This window comes from Heloderma suspectum, chromosome 2 (assembly GCF_057233095.1).
Source record: "Heloderma suspectum isolate Gila_16-S chromosome 2, 16-S_ref, whole genome shotgun sequence".
NCBI classification, from domain to species: Eukaryota; Metazoa; Chordata; class Lepidosauria; order Squamata; family Helodermatidae; genus Heloderma; species Heloderma suspectum.
The window spans coordinates 341,921,254-341,939,603 of NC_139459.1; the positions used below are offsets into that span (position 1 = coordinate 341,921,254).

At 46.9% G+C, this 18,350-nt stretch overlaps 1 protein-coding gene across 1 annotated transcript; it reads right to left on the reverse strand.

Annotated features, from left to right (window-relative positions):
- Positions 1 to 29: 29 nt before the first annotated feature.
- Positions 30 to 16,458, reverse strand: LOC146355253 (cholinesterase-like). Its single transcript, XM_084830406.1, has 4 exons — positions 16,393 to 16,458; positions 4,394 to 5,924; positions 2,371 to 2,525; positions 30 to 393 (listed from the first exon to the last, which is right to left on the reverse strand). Exons 2-4 carry the CDS (start codon positions 5,911 to 5,913, stop codon positions 350 to 352), a joined length of 1,719 nt encoding a protein of 572 aa, XP_084686532.1. The 5' UTR covers positions 5,914 to 5,924; positions 16,393 to 16,458; the 3' UTR covers positions 30 to 349.
- Between the last annotated feature and the right edge of the window lie 1,892 nt (positions 16,459 to 18,350).

Here is an 18,350-nt window from a genome sequence, read left to right on the forward strand (position 1 = left end):
TATTAGAGCTCAGCTAGACTACCCAAATTCCTCTGTCACATTCATAGGATTTTAATGCTTTCCCAATCATAATAATAACACCGGATGGCTGAACAGATTTTCATTCTATTTGTATCTCAACAGTTTATTTATGTCTTCATTCAGAATTGCCCCATAAACAATATCCGCATTATATATTTGCACATGGATACAGATGCCACAGTGTATATACCTTGCTGAACTATTTCTAGGCATCTGTGTTTGACCATCTCACTTGGGACTCAGTTGTCTCAACTGATCAATTGCCTCAATTGATTCAAATTATTTTGTATTCTGCCTTTGTAGGTTCTTGAGTCGTTCTTCATATCTTCTACTGAAATGGGTCAAGCAGTGTAGTGTCTTCTTCAGATTTCTCTGCAAAATAAAAAGGCAGGGAAAAATAATTGATCAACAGAGGGCCAAACACCTCTTCACACAGGAGATCTGATGGGTCTCCTGTCTTTTGTGTTTAATTGAAATGCATCCACAAAGGACTGCCAAACTCTTTGGAGCACTGGCAGATGGTGATGGGGTTATCCTGTTCCTTTTCTGTACCCTTACCCTGTTCCTTTTCTGATAAATGCTGTGTCCCATCCAGGTTGTTGTTTGCACTGAAGGCTGGTGGATCCAATGTCACTGGGGTGTTGAATCCTCTCCAGGTTTCAGTCAGAATTCTAAAGGAGCTATCCAAGGTGCTGAGCCCTGCCCCCCAATTGTCAATTGCTCCTTTAGACTTCTGACTGGTTCTGACTGAAACCAGGAGCTGATTCACTGCCCCACTGACATTGAAGCCAACAGCCTCCACTGGTTGTCCCATAGGAGAAAAACTATAAATACCTATATTTGTCCCTCAGATAGGGCAAAGGTGGGGGGATCTTGATCAGGAAAACAGTACAGGAAGAAGGGATAACATCCACACACTCACACTCTACTATGAACAAACTTGCAGCCCCTACAGAGGCCATCCAGTGATACAAAAACTTAGGAGATCAGTCATGGATCTCTCATGAAATGTGCAGTCCAGCCTTGAGTACAAACACATCACTTCTCAGAATCCAAAGTAAGAGGGATACGATTAGAGCAATACAGCAATGGAACCAATTCCCTAGGGAGGTGGTGGGCTCTCCCACACTGGAGGCATTCAAGACGAGGCTGGACAGACACCTGTCGGGGATGCTGTGACTTGGATGGATTCCTGCATTGAGCAGGGTTTGGACTTGATGGTCTTATAGGCCCCTTTGATGGTCTTATAGGCCCCTTCCAACCCTACTATTCTATGATTCTAGGGAATCATAGGACCAAAGGCCATGAGACCTGTAGTATTCTGACAAATTTCATTTTTTTTAGATGTAATCTTGCAATCTTACACTTAACAATGGGGAAATTTAATATGACAAACTCATGTCTAGATTAATTCATGTAATTCAATGGCTATCAATCCTGATGGGGACATACGACCTCCAGGATCAGAGGCAGCAAACCAGTTGCTGGAAAACAACAAGAGGAGAAGGTTATTTCCCTCATATCCTGCTTGTGAGCTTCTGACAGACATTTGGTTGGCCACTGTGGGAAACAGGATGTGGGACTCAAATAGGCCTTTGGTGTGATCCAGCATGGATCTTCTATGGAATGTTCTCCTCATACAGATATTGTTTAGGGAGACAGGATTAGCTGCAACTGACTTTCTGAGTGTACATTCAGCCCTAATCAAAATTTGTGTCCTTCTAACATGTGAAGTGGCCCTCCGCTCACCAAGCACATAAAGCCAATTTTTTGAATATATTAAAAGAAAGCAACTCCTAAGGTTGTTAGGTACTGTCTTCTTCTCCACATGTTTTCCCCTCAATACTCTCTGGGTTTGCAGAAGAGATGCCACATTTCCATAATATCCCTTCTCGTTGCTGTTTCAACCTAGCGTACTTATACTTTTACTGCTAGGTCCTAGAGGTGCAGAACTTCTCTCAGCCCAAAGCCCAAATTCCATTTCGAAGATGCTCTGGGGGGCTAAATTCCAGTGGCGGACGGGGCCCAAACACCAGCATAGCATAGCATAAAGCTTTTACTGTTAGTAACTAAGCATTAGGAGAGGCATTTCAACCTTTCAGAATGGGGGGAAAAAACTGCACAAATGCCAGGAAATCACCAAACTGTGTTTGGGGGAGAGGGCCAAGGGAAGTGCCATGGTCTTCTGAAAACCCAGGGAAAGCCAGATTGGGCCCCCTATAGGGCCAGATTTGGCTGCTGGGCCTGAGGTGCTGCTCCCCAGCCCTAGGAGGTGTTGGTTCCCAATCCAGAGCAAAGCCATCGAAGGTTGTCGATATGTATTCTCTTTCCCAAAGAACCTGAACTCACGTGTGTGTGTTGCATTCAAATGAAATGCAGCCAGGAAGTCACAGTGTGAGGCGGGTGATAGCCGTTTAAGCACAGGTGCCTCTTTGCTGATGTGAAAGGAGATTTGCTTTGTGGCATCGTACACTGGCCACTGCCTCTCATTCCTTGTGGGTTTCCTGTGGGGGCAATAAAGAAATAGGAGTTGCATTGCCAACAGACTCATTCAGGGGCCCAGTCTACATGGCCAATTTAGTGCAGAGTGAGAGAGCACATCAGGCTCCCTGGTGATAAATGACGCTGTCGCCAATCCGCAGCAATCCTGCAGCTTCCCTCTGGAAAAGGTGCATTTTCAGAAAGTCCTTCTAGTGCATCTTTTTTCCATAAATGCGACTCCTGCGCAGTTCTGCTGCAGTGTGCCCCATCCCCCCGCATTAAATCCTGGGTGTGCTTCTGTAACCTGGCAGTGACATGGTCAAGAGGTGGGGCCACCCCTCCCCCCCATTCCCTCTTTTTCCTGATTTGCAGTAGGGCGCTTTGGGGCACAGGCTTTCATTAAGACTTAGCACTACTTTCCACTGTTTCATCCTTTCACTATATCGCAGTAGTGCTATTTTCCCATTCACAGTATGTAGCCTAGCCCAGTAACAACTTTACCTATTCACAGTATGCAGCCTGTTTTTCCCATTCATAATAGCACAGTAATGCTGTTTCAGTCATTCAGAAAAGCGCAGTAGCTGCTATACACATTCAGATTATGAAGCCTGATTTTCCTATTCACAATAGCACAGTATCTTTTAATCTTTAACACTATCCCAAAGGTGGATGAGAGGGGACAGATGTGGGATAAACTGCAGGGGCTTAATTCAGCACTTCCAGCAAACTTCCCTGAACAGGGGAGGGTGGACAGGGGCAGGGAACAAGCCTCTCTCATTCACTGAGCAGCACCTATGGGGTTGATGATGTTCATTTCTACTCCGCCCACCCAACCCTGAAGTATAGGGGTTTCAAGTGCTGTATGACCCATGAAAGCAGGTTTTTAGGAGGTGCATACTCTGCTTTTCTTGCTTTGTGTACCCCTGGGAGACCAAAGAGATTTCATGAAAACCTGGAGATAATCAGAAAGCGCTCCTCATTCTGTTTCCATTTAGAATGGGCCATGGTGTTTTTCCAGCACATGAAGTAGAATGAGTGGCACCAGAATCAGCACCAAATTGTCACTAGAGCAATTTCTAGAGCAACATGTGGCCCTCCAAATATTTTGGCCTAGAACTCCCATCATCCCTCACCATTGGCTATGCTAGCCAGGGCTGATGGGATTTGTAGGCCAAAACACCTGCAAGGCCAGAAGTTCTCTACCCCTGCAATAGACAGTTTTCAAACTTGGAAGAATTTTCTGGCCACTTATCAATTCATTGTGGGAACATGTAGATCTGTATACATTGAAATGTATTTGCATATGGGTTTGAAAATATTTTCTTATTGTTTCATAAATCAGGGCAATATATCCATGAACTCTAACCTTGTTATGGTTGCAGGGACAGATTTGAGGAGCCCCTGGGGAAACGCCCTCTAATTCACCCCCAGGCCTCCTAATCTGACAGGGCACCTGACTGGATAGATGGGTCGAGCCACCATTTTAATTTTCCACCATGCCCCTAAGCACTGAGGTGCAAACAAACTTAAGGGACTTCATGGCAGGTATCAGCAGTAGGCAGCAGCTCAAGGACTTCAGTTGCTGACAACATCACTGCATGGACATCAGATTGCCCTTAGTCAAAATGGCTCTGGCACAAAATGGAATCACCATGGTCTCAGGTAAATTTATTCACAGCTGCAATCAGGCAGAAATCCACAATATCTGGAAAATGCATACCTTTGGCAAAGGCAAGAGGCTGGGATGTGGACCACCCACAACATTCAAGGTTAACCACCTTCATGACTCAAAGGTGCCTTCTACCAAAGGGATGAGCACAGTTTGCTCATGGATGGGCACAGTTGCCACACAGATGCACACACATATGGCACAGAATGGTTAATGCCTTACCCAGTTCTGGCAAACTCTGCCCAGTATTGCATCACTTGGCGGCTCAATGCAACCTCAGACATTGTGACCGATTCGTTTCTTGGCAACGCTGATGCCAAGCTTCCAAACAAGTAAGGTATCTCAACTCCGTAGGGTGTCTGTACCCATTCAGGCCATTCAGAGCCAGAAGGGCGGTGATCGAAGGTATAAACGTACACAGGGGTCTCAGTTTCTTCTACCACTGAACTAAATGTAGAAGGCTCGTAAATGTACACACGGATCTTAGTATCTCTCATCTTCGCAGCAAAGTCATCCAGTGGACACTTAAAGAAGTAATCTCTGAAATACTGAGCGAAGGCCAGACGGTACCGTCCTGGCCCCTGGTAACCTTCGCTGAACTTCAGTGCTACAGCCTTGGCAATTTCTTCTGTAGTTCCTTTTTCCATAGTTCCCATCACCCCTTTAAGGAGCTGCTCCCAGGTCAGTATTCCATCTCCTTTGGTGTTAGGATACATAAGTAATACATAGGTTGACCCTTCATCAGCTGTGACTCCGGTGAGAATTGGTTTACTCCTAAAGGCTGTGGTCTCCAGAAGCTTCTGGGGGTCATCTGGGAGGAACTCTCCATCTGTTGTCAATGAGTTGATGGTGTTCAGGTGAGAAAACGCCTTGTCCCCAATCTCTATCTCCTGTAGGCAGCTGACCATGGCACTCTGATTATGTTTAGTACACCCCACTAGGCTGCTGACCATCATCGCATCTAGTTTGGCCTCTTCGGGGCTCTTCCAAGGCCAGATGGCATTGGGGACTCCACTCTGAAGCACAGCACGGGCAAAAAGACGGTTGCTTACTGGTGAGAGCAGATGGAAACCCACCATGGCTGCTCCAGCACTTTGGCCGAGGAGAGTCAATAGATCCCTTTCACCACCAAAGGCTTCGGCATTCCCCCTCACCCACTCCAGAGCCAGCCGTTGATCCCACAAGCCAACATTTCCTGGGGCATCTGGCGGCATGTATAGAAAACCCAGTGCCCCCAAGCGGTAATTCATGGAGACCACAATGACATTCTCTGTAGCAGCTAAGAACGCTCCATTATATATATCCAGTGAGGCTGTGCCAGTGATAAAACCCATTCCTTGGAGCCATACGAGGATGGGCATTAACCAAGAGGGCCGTGGATGGGGCACCCATATGTTGAGAAAGAGGCAGTCCTCCGAAAGTGGTGTGTTGGCAGCCCATATGGCTGCATCAGGGAAGCCGGAAATATTTGTCTGGGGACAAGAGTTGCCAAATTCGGTGACCTGCAAGACCTGATTCCATGGCTGATGTGGACGGGGCTTCTGGAACCGCAGTTTCCCCACAGGGGGCTCAGCATAGGGGATGCCCAGGTAGGCAGTCACAGAGCCAGAGCCAGCTGAGACCCGCTTGCCTTTAATAGGGCCACTGTTGGTGACCACCACAGTGTCATCTTCAGAGGCACAGTTGGATGTCAGTGAAAGGAAGAAGAAAAGGCCGAAGAATGAATGGAGGAGATGAGGCATAGCAGCTACAGCTGAAAGAATTCAAAAGAATTGGGGAAATATTTATGTATTTATTTATTCATTGAATGTATATCCTTCAGTTGTGTCAAATCACTTGATAAATAAATACCCATATAACAAATAGGTTTACTTGACCATTTTAAATTATATTGTTATGCTATTTCTTCTCTGTTCTTATTCTTGAATGTGTAGTCCCATCAGTTCTGCCTTTAATTAATTTAATTTATATCCAGAGACTTGGCTATATTGATCTGCTATTTGTAATACGTGAGCCAGTGATTCCTTAGAGTCTTGTAGTGATAACGTCATATCATCAGGCTATAAGCTGATGCTTAAGTTCTGATCTTGAACTTTTATCTCTTTAATATTCTGATTTTCTCTGCTAAAAGCTCTATAGTTATGGCAAATAAAAGTGCAGATAATGATCAGCCTCATTGGATCCTTCTTTGAAGACCTAACATGTTTGATAGTTGACCATTAGTCGTTGTTCTTGCTACTTTGTTTTTACGGATTGCTTTTATACAGTCAAGCCAAGGTCCTTCTATATTAAATTTTGGAGAGTGGCAAATAGAAAAAGCCATTCCAATCTAACAAAGGCTGTCCTTGCGTCAAGAAGACCATGATGGCTTTACGTTTATGTTCAGTAGAAAAATTAATAAGTGAGTGAGAGAGCTCTTCTAGTACTGTCCACCATTTTTCTATTGTAAATAAATCCAGTTTGATCAATATGTACATGTAGACAAATTATCCAATTTAGGGGGCAATCCTATTGAGATAGTCAGTAGCCTCTGAAATCAGAGGCTACTGACTATCCAGTGCAGGGTGGACAGAGCACCCTGAATTTGTGGCTTAGTGCACACTTTCTCACGGCTAGCCGCGAGTTCAGGGAAGGAGAGGGAACAGGCATGGAGAGCCAATAGGAAGCTGTCCTAAGCAGCTTCCGCAGTCTCTGCCCCTTCTGCAGTCCCTGTCCCCAGGACTGCACCCTTTACTCTGTCTCCATGCTCTGTTTCCTAATGCAGAGATAGTGGCACAGAAAGAACCACTCCAGCTACTAGGGGGAAGGTGAGGGGATGGGGACAGCAGTCTCTGGAAACCAAGGTTAGATAACCTTGGTTTCCAGAAACTGAAAAATCCTATGGTTGTCTAGATGGTGTCTAGTGGCCATAGGATTGCTGTCCCCATCTAGATGCCAATATTGCTGCAAAATATTTGTAGTCTGGATTCATAAGGATAATTGGCCTGCAAGAATTTGATAAAATGGGTAGGGAAGGTGGAGAATTCCGCCACCGATTTCAGTGAGCCCCCCCGAAACCCATGGCAGAACGGCCTCCCCCCCCCCCCCGCAGAATCCCCTCAGGACGAAGCTTACTGGGGTGGATGTTCCGGTGGCTGGTCTCTCGGCCGGCTGCTGCGGCCGCAAATGGCGGCCATCGTAGCAGCTGCCATTTGCATCCTGCCAGGCTGCCGTGATAGGCTATGTAAGTATTTACGTAGCCTATCACGGCAAAGAGCAGAGGCGCAAAAGGCGGCCACTACGCTGTTTGCGCCACTGCTCTTTCCGTGATAGGCTACATAAGTATTTACATAGCGTATCACGGTAAAGGCAGTCATGCAAATGGCGGCCACTATGCCATTTGTGTAGCTGCCTTTACCGTCATAGGCTACGTAAATACTTACGTAGCCTATCATGGAAAGAGCAGTGGCTAGGGATGTACGAAAGTCACTTACCTTTTCGATGGGGTGATTCGCGGGGGGGGAGGCGCTCTGCACCTCCTCCCGAAATCCTAAACTGTCTGGCTCCACGCGGAGCTGCCAGCCAGGGCCAACTGCAGCCAGAGTTCCGGCCAGGGACGGGCTGCTGCGGACGCAAATGGCGGCCGCTGTAGCGGCCGCCATTTGTGTCCTGCGAAGCTGCCATGATAGGCTACGTAAGTATTTACGTAGCCTATCACAGCAAGCCCCCCCCCCAAAAAACAGCGTATGCAAATGGCGACAGCTGCGGCGGCCACCATTTGCGTTCCCTATTTTGAGCCATTTTAGCCTACGTAAATATTTGCGTAGGCTATTACGGAGAAAAAATGGGAATGCAAATAGCGTAGTGGGCACCATTTGCGTTCCTTCCCCCCCCCCTCCGTTTTAGCCTACGTAAATATTTACGTAGGCTATTACGGCGGGAAATAAAGGAATGCAAATAGCGCCCACTACACTATTTGCGTTCCCTTTTTTTCTCCGTAATAGCCTACGTAAATATTTACGTAGGCTAAAACGGCTCAAAATAGGGAACGCAAATGGCGGCCGCCACAGCCGCCGCCATTTGTGTACGCTGTTGTTGTTGTTTTTGGCTTGCCGTGAAAGTTCCTGGAGGTTGCCATTTTAAAAATGGAGACTCCCTGCAAGAAGAGTCACAGCGCATCCAGGCCTCAGGAGTTGGTGGCGCCATGGCGCCGTGGCAGGTGGTGATGGAGGAGGAGTCAGCAGTGAGGAGAAGGAGGTGCAGACAAGGCGGCAACAGCAGCGAGGAGAAGGCGGCAGTGACAGCATGGAGAAGGCGGCGCAGAGAAGGTGCGGTGGTGGAGAAGGCAGTGGGCAGTGGCAGAGAAGGCAGCTCAGGTAAGGACCTGGACGTGCTGGTGTGGGTGGGCCAGGGGGGCTGGGCCAGGAGGTGCCAAAGCTCCCAAGCACACTGAGTGCTTTGGAGATCCCCCGACCCGCTCCAGGTTGCTTCGTGCCCCCTCCACTTTGCCTCAGAAGGGGTCCAAAGTGACCCAAAGCAGCCCATTTCAACTTGGGCCTCAGGCCTCAGGCCGGAGCGGTATACAGCCCTATATTTTACCTTTTCGTTTTTGAGAAAAGGAAATGTTATGCATGGCTAGCACAAGAACTACTAAGCCAAACTGTCTGAAGTTTGGCAGGTTTGGTCATCTCTATTGGGCCTGTCAGGTGCCCAAATGACATGTGTTTGTCTTAAAACCCAAAAAGGTTATGGTCATTTCTGTTTTCCAATGCAAGTCAATGGGAAAACGTAAAATCCTAATAATTCGGATATCCGAATCTCACTTTGGATCCAGATCCGAAGCTAATTGGGTTGGGTCCAAATCAGTCCAAAGTGAATCAGGGCTGATTCAGAAGATCCGAATCGGCCTCCGAAGTGAATCAGGGGGGGTCTGTGCACAACCCTACTAGCTTATTGTCAAATCATGACTTCCTGATACCGAAGCGCAAGTTTCAGTAAAGCTTTTATTGTGATAATTCCAGTGATTGGCTTTACAATCCCAATAACGATCAGCAAAGAACATATTACAACATAGTTCCTTAACCAGGATCAGTTTAAGGGTTTACTATTAAAACATGGAAACAGACCTGGCAGCAGCGTACAGAGCAAGTCCAAACGAGGTTATAGTTCCATCAAAGAAGCAAGACATGGAAGCAGTGCTTCCAGCAAACTCTGCTATCTGTTGCTCTCATTTAAAGACAGGAGAGTGGGCACTAAAGATGCCCACTGGACATTGGATCCTGGCAGGGAAACCTAGCTCACAAACATGTGCTGCTGTCACGTTTCCCTTTGTCCCTGCTGTAAAACTTCAAAAGCCAAATCAAAACACAGACAAGAGACTTCAATTCCAAGGCTTTTTAATCCACTTAATTCAATGGGTCATTCAGATGCTAATTGTCAGTGACCCACAGTCTACAAAGGAAATACCTTCAGGGAGTTCAAAGGAAAACTACGAAAGTTGCCCACCGTTTGAGGAAAAGGTGAGCTTGCTGTCCTAACTTAAGGGGAGTGGGGAATCTGCCTCTATCTTGTCAGGACTCTAAGTGCAGCTGTTCCTGCTGGGCCAATCGGGCAGATCGCTAAGCTCCGCCCCTGCCATTTCTCTCTTGTCTATCTGCATCTATCGTCTAAGAATTTAGGCTCTACCAGCCCCTTTTCTCCCTGTTCGCTATCACTCACAGGGATGGGTGAAGAGGGGCCCTCTCCATCCAGCTGTGCCTTTGAAGCTTGAGGAGTAGGCCTATCCATCTCTGTCCAGGCCTGGGAAATTTCCTCCCCCACATTTTTCGGTTCCTCTTCAGACGCTGAGCTACTCTGCCAATTGCTGCGCTCAGGGGCAACCCTGACAGCTACATCACAACATGAGCTTCGGTGGGCTCTCCCACACTGGAGGCATTCAAGATGAAGCTGGGCAGCCATCTGTCAGGGATGCTCTGATTAGGGATGTACGAAAGTGACTTACCTGTTCGTGGATGTGATTCATGGTGTGGGGGGGAGGCGCTCCATCCCTCCCCCCGGAATCCTCGATGGGGGGGAGGTGATCCGGTCCTCCCTCCCGGAATCCTGCTTGGCAGGCTCCGCTCCATGGCAGCTCCGCGGAGCAGCCGGCCACGGACGGGCTGCTGTGGACGCTAATGGCAGCCGCCATAGTGGCCGCCATTTGCGTCCAGCCAAGCTGCCGTGATAGGCTACATAAGTATTTATGTAGCCTATCATGGCCAACCCCCCCCCCCAAAAAAAAACCAGCATACGCAAATGGTAGCGGCTACAGCGGCTGCCATTTGCGTTCCCTATTTTTCACCGTTTTAGCCTATGTAAATATTTACGTAGGCTATTATGGTGAAAAAAAAGGGGAACGTAAATAGCGTAGTGGGTGCTATTTGTGTTCCCCTTCTTTTCGCCGTAATAGCCTACGTAAATATTTGTGTATGCTAGAAGGACAAAAAATAGGGAACGCAAATGGTGGCTGCCGTAGCCGCCGCCATTTGCATATGCTGGTTTTGGGGGGGGGTTAGCTGTGATAGGCTACGTAAATACTTATGTAGTCGTAGCCTATCACAGCTGCAAGGATGCCAATGGCGGCCACAGCAGCCCGGCCACAGCCGGCCAGGAGACCAGCCGCCGGACCCACCGTCGCCGCCACTGGAACTGCCGCCGCATCTGCCCCAGGTAAGTTCTGTCCCGGGGGGATTCCGTGAGGGGGCAGGAGGCCGTTCCACCATGGATTCTGGGGGGCCGGATTCTAAATAATCCAGCCTCACTGGAATCCGTGGCGGAATTCTCTGCCATCCCTAGCTCTGATTTGGATTCCTGCATTGAGCAGGGGGTTGGACTCAATGGTCTTATAGGCCCCTTCCAACCCTACTATTCTATGATTCTATGACCTCACCAAACACCTCTGTTCCACCCTCTTTAGCTGACAACTAGGGATGTACGAATCCCTTATCTGGCTCCGCGCAGGGGCATCCATGGTGGGGGGGAGGCTCTCCGTCCCTCCCGCCGGAATCTTGCCCTGCTGGCTTTGCTTTGCGGCCAAGCCGCGGAGCTACCGGCCGGCTCTGGCCGCCCGCAGCCACACATCCGGCCTCTGGGCAGCCCTGCAGGGACGCAATTGGTGGCTGTTGTAGCCGCCGCCATTTGCGTCCCTGTAGTGAGCCGTGATAGGCTATGTAAATATTTACATAGCCTACCACGGCAGGGGGAAAATCCCCAGCGTACACAAATTGTGGTAGCCGCCATTTGCATACATTGGGGTTTCTCCCCCCCCCCCCGCCCATGATAGGCTACAAAAATACTTACGTAGCCTATCACGGCCTCCGCAGGGACACAAATGGCATCCCTGCATTAGACGTGATAGGCTATGTAAGTATTTATGAGGAAGACGAGGAAGCGAATGGCGGCCAGGACGGCCGCCATTCGCAAAGCAGCGCGGACAGGAGCAGGTAAATGCTCCGTTTCATGTGCCTTTCGTGGGGTGGGGGTGGCGGGGACTTCATCCTGCACATTTTTTGTGGGGGGGCGGGGGCTTCATTCCGCGATGGATTTCGGGGGGCCGAATGAACTGGCATTTGGCCTCACCGAGATCCATCGCGGAATTCTCTGACATCCCTACTGACAACGCATTGGAGGACACATCCCAGAAGACCCTTTCCCTGCAGAGTCTTTCCCCTGCTGCCCTGTTCCCATGGTCAAGAAGCAGGGGCCTCCATCAAGGTCAGGTCTCCCAGCTGTGGAACATAGACCATATCAGCATCCTCAGTCACACCATCTCCCGGGTTGTAACCAGCTGGGAGGCCTGGTAGATCTGAATTTTCAGGCGCCTGGCCTCCCACAGCTAGGCCTGACTCCACAGCATCCTTCATCTCAGAATTAGCATCACAGGCTATAGCTCCCCCCAGACTGGGGTGAAGCCCGACATTTAGCTGATTGCTGCTTAATTCTTTCTTTAGTCTTTTCAAGGTCTGTGATACATTTTTCAAGTTTTGATAACCTATCTACTATATCATTTCTTTTGGGGGTCTCTTCTATCTTAGCTATAACTTCCTCAGTTTTAGTAAACTGTGCTTCCAATATTTGTTTAAATTCTTCCATTACTATCCTATATGCCTCTGAGGGTTTGTTTTTTATTCTGGAAGCTTCTTGTAGTCACACTCACATTTCTTATAATTATTCTACCATTTCTTATTTATTTACCCCCTTCAGGAAAAGTCTCACAACTGTTCATACTAATCATTACCATAATGACATTCTTATAGGGTACGTTTACATTAAAAATAATGAAACATTAAGGAAAAAAACATGAACAGAATAAAGAATAAGAGAAAAAAGACTAATAATGATCGAATAATATCTCATAAATATCTACCGAGAGGGAAAAAAACCTAAATTTTATCTGACAATTAGTTCTTCCTACAACCACTATTAGTTCTGCTCATCATCATCATCATCATCATCATAATATAATTGGAAACTTCAAATCAGGACAGAGATAAACACCGAAAGGAGGAGGAGGAGAAAAGAAAAGGTGGGGAGGAAAAGAAAAACAGGGGTTAAGGGTGCAATCCTATGCGTGTTTAGACAGAAAAAAGTCCTACAACTCCAAGCATTCCCCAGCCAGCAATGCTGGCTGGGGAATGCTGGGAGTTGTAGGACTTTTTTCTGTCTAAACACGCATAGGATTGCACCCTAAGTCATTCAGATCTTACAGGATTGACAGCAATTTTCTAACATTGGAGAGCTGTTGACGTTTTCCCCCAGTAGTAAACAATATGTTAATCCACAGTTGTCAGTGTTAAATAATTTACCATAACAACGGACAAGGAAGAGACCTGATGAACAGAAAGTAGTTTAATTGATTCATTCCACAACAACAACAACAGTAAGACAGTCATTAGAAAATTGGTCAGTGTTAATTCGTTATGTAAGGATTAGTTTGCTTTAAACTTAGCTGTTAATGCTGGTTAGTTCCCCAAGACGTAGTAAAGATGAAGTCACTTAGCATTCCGCTGGCAAGCTGATCGATTCTGCTGAAAACAGAGCGGAGGCTGACCGCCAAAGGCTTGGTAATCTATTCCTTTCAGGGCAGCTAATGTAAGTCATCCTGTCCACTGCAGTCCTGGGTTCACTGTTGCTCCACCGCTCCCGTCGTAACTCGCGTCTCAAGTGCTCTTGGCTGTCCCGCAGATTCTTACTGGGAGAGAGCTGGAAGTTGCCTCTCTGGCAGTGAAAAGCCCTCCAGCTCTTTCTTGAGCCCTGGGACTGCTCCAAATGCTGCAGCTGGGGCAGCTCCAGGGGATTCCGGACTGCTGGGGCTAACTGCTTCCTCACCTTGTCCTGCCCGTAAGCTTCTCTGTGTCTTAGCTGCCTTGGAAGTTTCATAGGGAAAGAGCCCGGATGTTCTTTCTCTGGCAGCAGGGTGCCCCAGCCCTTCTGATCCTTTGGGGGCATGGGACGGCTCTAGAGATGTCTGTTACAGGGAAATCCGGCCTTTGAGGGGCTTGACGGATTCCTGTGAACCAAGCTGTGGGCTTCTTTATGGAAACCAGGAAATTTCCATTTTCTTTTTTCTCTCTCTATAATCGCAGCTATAATTAGCATGATTTGTGCAAATTGTGGCCATAAAAGGCTTAGTTATGCACAAATTGCAGCTGCATTTTTAGAGAGAGAAAAAGAAAATGGAAATCTGCGAGCTGGCCTTACTCACAAAGATCGAGTCTGGACAGCTCACGAGTTGGCAAGTTGGAGTTCAAGGGACTGAGCTGCAGAACTTTTGGCAGACTCCACGCCCTGGAGGGATTCCTCTGACATCCCTAGACTGCTCCAAACACAGCTGGGATACCTTCAGGGAATTCACTTCCTCTTTTATAGCTTTCTTCGACAGCAGGGTGAATTCCTTTCTTTTTAAAAAGGGATCTGGCCTATATGAAGGAACTAGGGCTGAACTGAAATTGCTCCAAATTCACCACATCATTCATAGTGGGAGAATTTGGAATGCCTTTTAATATTATTTCAGTGGGTGTCCCCCCGCCTTTTACTTCAATAGCTTAAAGTGGTTCCTTGCTTTGGCATCAGCCAAGAAACCATTTTCTTTCGTTTGATTCTTCTTTTACAGTTAAAAAAAGCCAGCTCTTGCAAGGCAGCTGCCATGTTTCCTATGTTTCTCCCCCAGTCTCCAGAACACAACTTACAATACGTGGCTCCAGCAAGGACCCACTTCTAAACAAATTAGTACATATTTTAGTTTACAGCCTTTACTAGCAGTAACTAAACCTTAAGAGAGGCATTTCAAGCTTTCAGAATGGGGGAAAACTGTGCAAATAGTGGGAAACCAAACATGGTCAGAGGAAAGGGGGTGCAACCAGGGAAATGGGGTGGAGCCCTCTGGTCACCTCAGCAGGCCGGATTAAGGATCCCAGGCTGGCCACATTTGGCCCATGGGCCTGAGGTTCAACATATCGGTTCTGAACAAACGGTTCAAAAAAAAACTACCAACACGATCTGTGGTTACTATTTACTGTTTACATGGGGCCTCTGAAGATGTATAAAGGGGGGGGGGGAGAAAGAGCAGAATGAAAATATTTCAAAGGGAGGGGAAGTAATATTTTAAAAGGAATATATAGCAGTAATCCAAGGAGCGGCAACCTAGTGCCTTCCAAACATTTTGGACTACAACTCCCATAATCCCTGACCATTTGCCATGCTGGCAAGGGCTTTTAGGAGTCTCACTCCAAACCACCTAGAAAGCACCAGCTTGCCTACCCATACCGTAATCCAGCCGAGATACCACAAATTGTGTGTGTGTGCGTTTAACAGCACATAGCGAAACCCTGGAATTCACTACCATCAATTTGGATGGCTTTGAAAGGGAGAAATTCATGGAGGATAAAGCTATCAAAGGCTGCTGGTTCTGATGGCTCATGTTACCTCCAGGATCAGAGGCAGTATGCCAATGTACACCAGTTGTTGGGGAACATGGGCTTGAGGGTGCACTCATGTCTTTCTCATGGATCTCCTGTGGTCAGCTGGTTGGCCACTGTGTGAACAGAATGCGGGACTAGACGGACTGTGGTCTGATCCAGCACAGCTCTTCTTATGTTCCTAACAAACATTTTGGTGATATCTTAGGAGAGAAATACATGTATTTTGAAAATATTAAATTGGTATTGACATAATGTTTTGAGATCCTAAATTAGCAACCAAGAAAAGTTAAGGAACAAAAATTACGCTGACATTCCTGGCACAATGAAGCTGGAGAAATAGAAATACCATCAACAGTTAAAGAAACAGGAGAAGGCAAAAGAAGGAAACAAAAGAGAAGGCGGGTAAACCATCAACATTACCATCCACCTTCTGCATGTGCTGAAATAGGTCCTTTCCTATGAAAGCTGAAGGTACAATAAACAGGAGACTTTGTTCTTTTCCCGTAAATACTGGCCTATCAAAGGAATAGGAATTAATCTTTTCATTTGACATTTTCAGCCTGCCAACATCTGACCCTGCTCTGATCAACAACTCACAGAGCACAACACAAGTTACTCACTTTGGACTCTTTTAGCAAATAAAGATAATCTGGGCCGTGGCTTCGGTGAATTCAGCTTACTCTGGGCTGATTGGCTATAGGATTGTTGCCAAGGTCCCATATCCCACTTTTATCAGTCATACACATTTCTCCTAACATCTACATCTTAGAAGGAGATTGTTGGGGCTGAGGATCCCAGCCCCAACAAACTTTGTCACGAAGTACCACATTATCATTTCTTTCTAGAATCGTCTTAGACATATTTGCCGTATGTTAATAAACATTTTAAAATATAATCTATAAGCATCTATGTATAAAGTAGCTGTGTTCTCTGAGTATGACTCAGTGCTACTCAGCATCAAGAAAACCACATATGTCCAAGCCTCTCTAAGCCAGACATATACAGGATGTATAGGCCTGACACTAGTAAAAGGGGGATCGACTTTATTAGATTTATTATCCTGATTTTTTTCGCTTACACCTTGAGCATTTTGGTTGCTCTTTTCTGTATTCCCAATTTTGATTCCTATGCCAGCTCTTCCACCACTTCCTCAAAGACCCCTGCCCCATTCCCATCCATTTTTGGACCCTATGACTTTGGATCTAGTCAGTTGGTTGTTTTGAAGTGTTCTGAGTTCTCTTGCACACCCAACTCACCTAACCCTTCTGTACATTACAGACTCACCTTTTTTCCTCCCTGATGGGGTTTTGCTACTCCTCAGTGTCACTTTGCAGCTCCCTTTCAAGTGGCAAGTTGAATGTTGAGGGCTGAACCTCTTACAAGTAACACCCAGGGAGAAGGCAGCTGCCCATCTGTATGTGAAGGCCAATGACCATCCAGGCTATGCCCACACCATGGGAGGAGGCTACATCTTGGCAGGCTAAGATGACATGCCAGGGGTCACAAAGAGACCCAGCTTTTGCATGGAATTGGCAAGAAAAACTATTTTCTTTTATTGTGAAATTCTTCAAACTATTGTGAAATTCTTCTGCTGTTTACGCATGGGAAAATACAGGAGTGCCTGGGTATAGGCAATAGCAGCCTGGTTCTCGAGAAGACAAGGAAATTACTCAGTGGAGTGATGGCGGCAGGTCGAAATCTCAGCTTGCTCTCTCTGGTTGTACAAAGCCCTGGTAGTCCCACAGATCTGTAGGCTGTGACAAATATGCCTTTGCCCAGGAATTCTCGGAGATGCTATTTCTGTACGTAGCTGGCTGTAGAACAGGGGTGCAGAACCTTGTGGCTGGGGGACAAATCCAGCCCTCTGGGGTTTCCCCTTCCCCAGGCACCACCTCTGAACCCCTACCACTGATTGTTTGGTGGTTTCCCAGCTCTTGTGCTGTTTTTCCCCATTCTAAAAGGTTTGCATGTGTCCCCTAAGGTTTTGTTACTAGCAGTAACAGCTTGAAGCCAAAATATGCTGGTATTTTTAGCCCCACCCCTTATGCCTTCAGCCCCACCCACCACCGGAATGTGGCCCCCAAGAGCTTCTCCAAAATGGAATTCAGCCCTCAGGCTGGAAGAGGTCCTGCACCCTGCTCTAGACCAACAAGGAACTGGTCCCACGCAGTCTTCCCCAGCCCAAAGTGTCAACTGGGAAATGTGGGTTCAATCCTGATATAAATGTACTGGGATTGTTTTACAGGAACAACTCCCTGAGACCAAGCTTTTGCCTTTCTTGTCTTTTACTAACCTCTGGTAGAGTACTATTACAGAATAAAAACTAACCATATGAGGCTGATAAATACATAAATCAAAACAGCATGGAATACATTCTAAGAACAATAGTTATGTTGAGCAAAGCATCGTAGTTATTAAGGCTTCTTACCAGTCTTTCCAAATCAAGCAAAGAAAATGCGTGCTCTCTGCAAGAACTGAAATCTATTACAATTGGTCTGCCTTTTATACTTGTTGAACATCCTTACATGTCTTACCTACATCAAAATTATGTGTAAATAAGATTATAACCTCTAGTCACTAAACTGGATTTCTAGCTACAAAAACATCCCTATAAAACCATCAGTGACTGTCATAACATGTGAGAGAGATGTCAGTAACAAATGGATCCATTGTTTCAAAGTTTTCCTACTTGTGATCCAATTTATACCTGTTAGACCCGATGTCTTTCATTTCAGGAATCCCTGCCTGATTGGTAGTATCTCTAGTTTTATGGCTGTTATCCTTCATATCTTAATAGCATTGTGACCCTCTTGGGCTGGATCTACACTTACCGCCTTTTTTCGCTTCCAATGAGGTTTCACTGCCCGCCTTTCACACTAGCAGTACCTGCCTTGAATTGGAACCGGAATTTCCCTAGGGATGTCAGAGAATTCTGCCACGGATCTTGGTGAGGCCGAATGCCAGTGCATTCGGCCCCCCGAAATATGTGGTGGAATGGCCTGCCCCCCCCCGCACCCCCCCGTGGATCCCCCCAGGATGAGATTTACCTGGGACGGATGTTCCGGGCGGCGGCGCCGGCAGCAGCGGCTGGTCTTCCGACCGGCTGCCGCTGCCGCCATTTGCAGTCTTGTCGGGGTTTTTTTTTTTTTACAAGACATGATAGGCTGTGTAAAGATTTACGTAGCCTATCATGGCTGGGTAAAAAAAAAAAACACGTACGCAAATGGCGGCGGCTAAGGCCG

Bases quoted from the DNA above. Each gene is read 5' to 3' on its own strand.
- LOC146355253 (XM_084830406.1), bottom strand. From the start codon at position 5,913: ATGCCTCATCTCCTCCATTCATTCTTCGGCCTTTTCTTCTTCCTTTCA. The intron at 2,526-4,393 runs GTAAGGCATTAA...TTGCCCCCACAG, and splicing joins GCAGAGTTTGCCAGAACTGG to GAAACCCACAAGGAATGAGA. The intron at 394-2,370 runs GTGAGTTCAGGT...TTTATTTTGCAG, and splicing joins TTTGAATGCAACACACACAC to AGAAATCTGAAGAAGACACT.